This window comes from Rhipicephalus sanguineus, chromosome 11 (assembly GCF_013339695.2).
Source record: "Rhipicephalus sanguineus isolate Rsan-2018 chromosome 11, BIME_Rsan_1.4, whole genome shotgun sequence".
In the NCBI taxonomy this organism is placed as follows: domain Eukaryota; kingdom Metazoa; phylum Arthropoda; class Arachnida; order Ixodida; family Ixodidae; genus Rhipicephalus; species Rhipicephalus sanguineus.
Genome location: NC_051186.1, coordinates 55,790,483 through 55,794,683, shown reverse-complemented (window position 1 = coordinate 55,794,683; position 4,201 = coordinate 55,790,483). Strand labels below are relative to the sequence as shown.

General features: G+C 54.0%; 1 protein-coding gene across 1 annotated transcript; it reads right to left on the bottom strand.

Moving 5' to 3' along the window:
- LOC119374353 (fatty acid CoA ligase Acsl3) lies at positions 1–3,867 on the bottom strand. Its single transcript, XM_037644431.2, has 2 exons — positions 2,860–3,867; positions 1–1,803 (listed from the first exon to the last, which is right to left on the bottom strand). The coding sequence occupies exons 1-2, from the start codon at positions 3,574–3,576 to the stop codon at positions 367–369; spliced, it is 2,154 nt and encodes a 717-aa protein (XP_037500359.1). The 5' UTR covers positions 3,577–3,867; the 3' UTR covers positions 1–366.
- Positions 3,868–4,201: the final 334 nt, after the last annotated feature.

Genomic DNA, 4,201 nt, shown 5'->3' with positions numbered 1-4,201 from the left:
TTCACACATACAAGACGTAACCATATGCGAACATTTATACGGTTCATATAAACCTTGCAACATCAGCGCGAGACCATTGGTCGCGCCAAGTCTGTCTCTCCTCCCAGGGAGATCACTGGGCTAGATTGTACAGCAGTACCACTCTTCCTCTTGACACCAACACACTGAGGGCTTCACTGTCCAATGTTTGGGGTAAGAGAATGAACAGTCTCTGAAGAGCCGCCTCTCTTGTAACCGAGCTCCAGTAAAGGTTAATTCTGCGTTGGTAAGTGAATGCAGCAAAACGTCAAGGTAGAACGTTGAGTCACTCTGTTCACTTAACGTCATCTGAAGATATTTGCGTCGTTGTCTTCTCGTTGCGACGCTTCAGACGTGGCGAAGTCGACTTTCCTCTCCCGACTTGTACAGCGCGTCAATGTCGCTCTGGTAGAATCTCTGCAGTGGTTTTCTGCAAACCTTGAGCGTAGGCGTCACTAGTCCCGTGTCGGGCATCCACTCCTCGGCGCACAGTTTCACCTTGAGCGGAACTTCGGTCTTCTGCAAGTCGCTCGAGATGGCGTACTCCAAGATGGACTCCTGGGCCGCCTTGCACACTTCGGCGTCACCGCACAACGCCTTCAGAGTCTCGTAGTCTCGCTTGCCGAGACCAGCGGCCAACGCGTGTAGTTTTTCGTAGTTCGGCGTAACCAGCGCCACCAGGTATGTGTGCAGCGAGTTACCGTACACGAATGCGTTGTCCACCAGTGGACACGCCTTGAGCACGGATTCGACGCGGCCGAGGGCAACGTACTCGCCGTGCTGAAGTTTGACGAGGTCTTTCTTGCGGTCGATGATCTTGAGCGTGCCGTCGGGGAAGATCTCGCCGATGTCGCCCGTGTAGAACCAGCGGACGCCTCCTTCATCGCGGAACAACTCCCTCGTCAGAGTCTCGTTTTTGAAGTAGCCCTGGGCGACGCATTCGCCTCCCACGACGATCTCGCCCCGCGGGTTCGGCTTGTCCGACGTGCTGTACCGGCCTTCGGTCCAGTCGACCAGGCGGACGTAGACGCCCGTGAGGGGAACCCCGACGCGGCCCGTACTTTTGTCTTCGGGCTCCATGACGGTGGCTGCCGAGGTCGTCTCGGTGAGACCGTAACCCTGAACGACGTCACAGCCCAAGCAGGCTCGCATGTACTTGTGCGTGTGGCTGGAAAGTGGCGCCGACCCAGACACAACGAACCTCGTATTCCCTCCCAGTGCGAGTCGAGTCTTGTTGAAGAGTAAGCGGTTGAGCACCGGAGTGTCGAAGCCCCGTTCGAGCCAAAAGTTCTTGTACCGGACCGCGTAGTCAAAGAAGGCGCTGAAGAAGGGCCCCCTGGAAGCGGCCGCTTCGCTGATCGCCTTCCGTACCCGGTCCGCGACAAGGGGCACGCAGATCACCGTGGTCGGCTTCAGCAGCGTGGCGTCACCGCGACAACCGGGAGCAACCGCCGGCGACTTGTCGGTCAGGGTGAGCGGGGACGAGTACCCCATCCGGGAACCGATGCCGAACATGACCGTCTCGGCCGATAGCTCGAACACGTGGGCCAGAGGCAGGTAGGCGATGTAAGAGTCTTCACCAGCCCTTGCGGCTCCGTAGGTCTTGCAGAGGCAGGCGAACGCTTTCACTGTGGCCATGAGGTTGGTGTGTGTGGCCACGACACCCTTCGGAGCGCTCGTGGAGCCGCTGGTGTACATGATCATGGCGACGTCGTCCGGCGTCGGCGGGCTTTGCTCGACGTCGGAGTCTGTTTGCCGTGTTTCGAGGCTTCGGAACGGGATAACCTGCAGTGTAATAAAAGGAAGCTTATTTTATTTGATAGGTCACCAACAAATTCCACGTTGGCTATTTTGTAGTAAACAGCAATGTCATCCAGCACTGTAATCAGTGTGACTACACAGCTTTTCTTGTTTTTCCACCTAAGTTCTATACCTTTACTCTGTGAGAAGCTGGTTTAGCTGTCACTGTTCTGTGCAAGCTAAAGACCTTCCCTTTGAGAGGTAGTTGCGATGATTTCTGGAGTGCCATAGATTATAGTATCCTTATAGCTCACACGAGACACACACTAGTGCAGGTTAGACGAACTGTCCAGTAGTGAAGTAAATACGCTAGCAAAACTGGAACAGCGAGATACTGCGGATCCATACACCACTGTTTACTGTGTTTATTAAAGCTTTAGAAGCGATATTATGTTATCTTGGAATAGGTGACGAACGATGGCAAACAAAGCTTGGTTGTGCTATTTTCCATATCTGACAACGCTTTCTCTTTGTAGGTATATATCACGCAATTCATTTTAATCATGCACGAATAGTAAGCGGGGTTTTTCACACACACATTCTTGAGCAACCATCTTGTAATGTGTCCTAGCTGCGCGCCTGCACGTTCAAAGACGCGAAAGCCACCGTAATTAGGGGTGAACTATTCAAAGCCAGAGATTGGCTTATTGATGCCCTTTAATTTTGATCTTGAATGAGCAAAAGAACCGCGAAAGGACACCGGGTCCTTTCGTCCTTGCATGGTGCACCCGTTCGTGGTCGTTACTATAGTTAGTGGACCTGAGCGCTGCAGTACAATGTGGGCTTAGGACGACAGAAAATTGAGCTGTTGTTGGTAGGTAGCCATCGTGGATAAACGTAAGGCGTGCAAACACGCACACAGAAGAAGGGAATATGACCGTGGCCTCCGCAATCCGCGCGCTGCCGGAGCGAATTGCGGAGGGCCATGACTGGCCAACACAAACGACGTTTGTGTTCCAGGCTCCGTTCACTTCTGTCCGTGTTCGCTCGCCTTACCGTCTTCCAAGATGGACTTTATTTGCGGTGATCACGGAAACTCACTTGGAGGCCTTGAGCTGTCGGCACTGGAAACTTGGACTGGGCGTTGTCCATGTACACGATGTGCCTAAGCGACGGCATCCTCTCAACGATGCTCAGCACCCGGGGCAGAAGATCCTCGGACGTGACCAAGTGCGTCAACTCGGTCTCGTTGACGGCGCTCACAATCCCTTCATTGCTCAGCGTCGCGTACAGAGTGACGAGCGTGATGTTGGCGCGGAAGCACGCCTGCGCCGTTACGAACCACTCGACGCGCGTCTCGGCCAAGACGGCCAAGCACTGACGAGGTCCGACGCCTATCGACCGGAGACCTCGAATCGTCAGGTCGATCTTGCGGTCCACCTCTTCGTACGTGAGCCACTCGTAGTCGCCCAGGATGAGCTGCTTGAAGACCTTGCCACCGGGTAGCTTCTTCTCGCTGCAGCTCAGTACCGGTCGAGTGCCAAGGGCGGGTCGGTGAGAGAAGACGCGGACGGCCTTGCGGGTCAGTTCGTCCAGCGTTTTGACGCCTTCGAGCATCTGAAAGCGCGTGTCCTTCAGACGCCTGTATGGGGACGTTGGGTCTCCTTCTATAGCGGGCGCAGCGTAGCGGGCACGCTTTCGGATCCACAAGACCCACGGCTTCTGGAAGACGACGTAGACGGGTAGTGTCACGACGTCGTAGGTGGCCAGCAACGCTTTGATGAGGCCTAGGAACGACTCTAACGCGAAAGGAAACATGTTTTCTGTTTTTTCGTAACACCTTCAGCTGAGAGACCCCGTTATCGTTGAGAACAGAGACACATCGGTAGGGTTATTCGAGGAAGTCGGACTTTCACGATGACTTGTGTTAGGTGCCTGACAGGTCTGATACGGTCGGGTTCGCTTTGCGAGAATCGGCGAAGGTATAGCCTTGGTGTATTCGTGGCGCTCTTCAGTGAATCCGCAAGCTTGTTTTTCATGCCCTCGTGTCCGGGTGCGTTCGAGGCAGCCTTGTCTTTGCGGTGCTCTCAATTCCTCTTCGTAGCTTTTAATGGCCCTGGAGGAAACAAAAACTACGAGTTAGCATCACCCTTGATTGGCTTCCAACACCAGTTGAAAGAGGCATAGAAGTGACGGTTCCCCTGGGCGTTTATCCTTTACGTCAGGCGGTATTATATGGTGTCAAGTGTGCACGCGCTACCAGGGAACGAAGAGCGCAGTCGAGGAAGGCAAGAAATTATATGGAGTGATGAAATTAAAAAAAAAATTGCCCGCGTATCTGCGTGTTACGCTGCAAATGTCGTCGAAAGACGATAGTCTTCTGCCGGCCGTTTCTGCGCCGTTTCAGCGTAGCCTAAGAAATACTAGCATTTTCAGCGCAGCC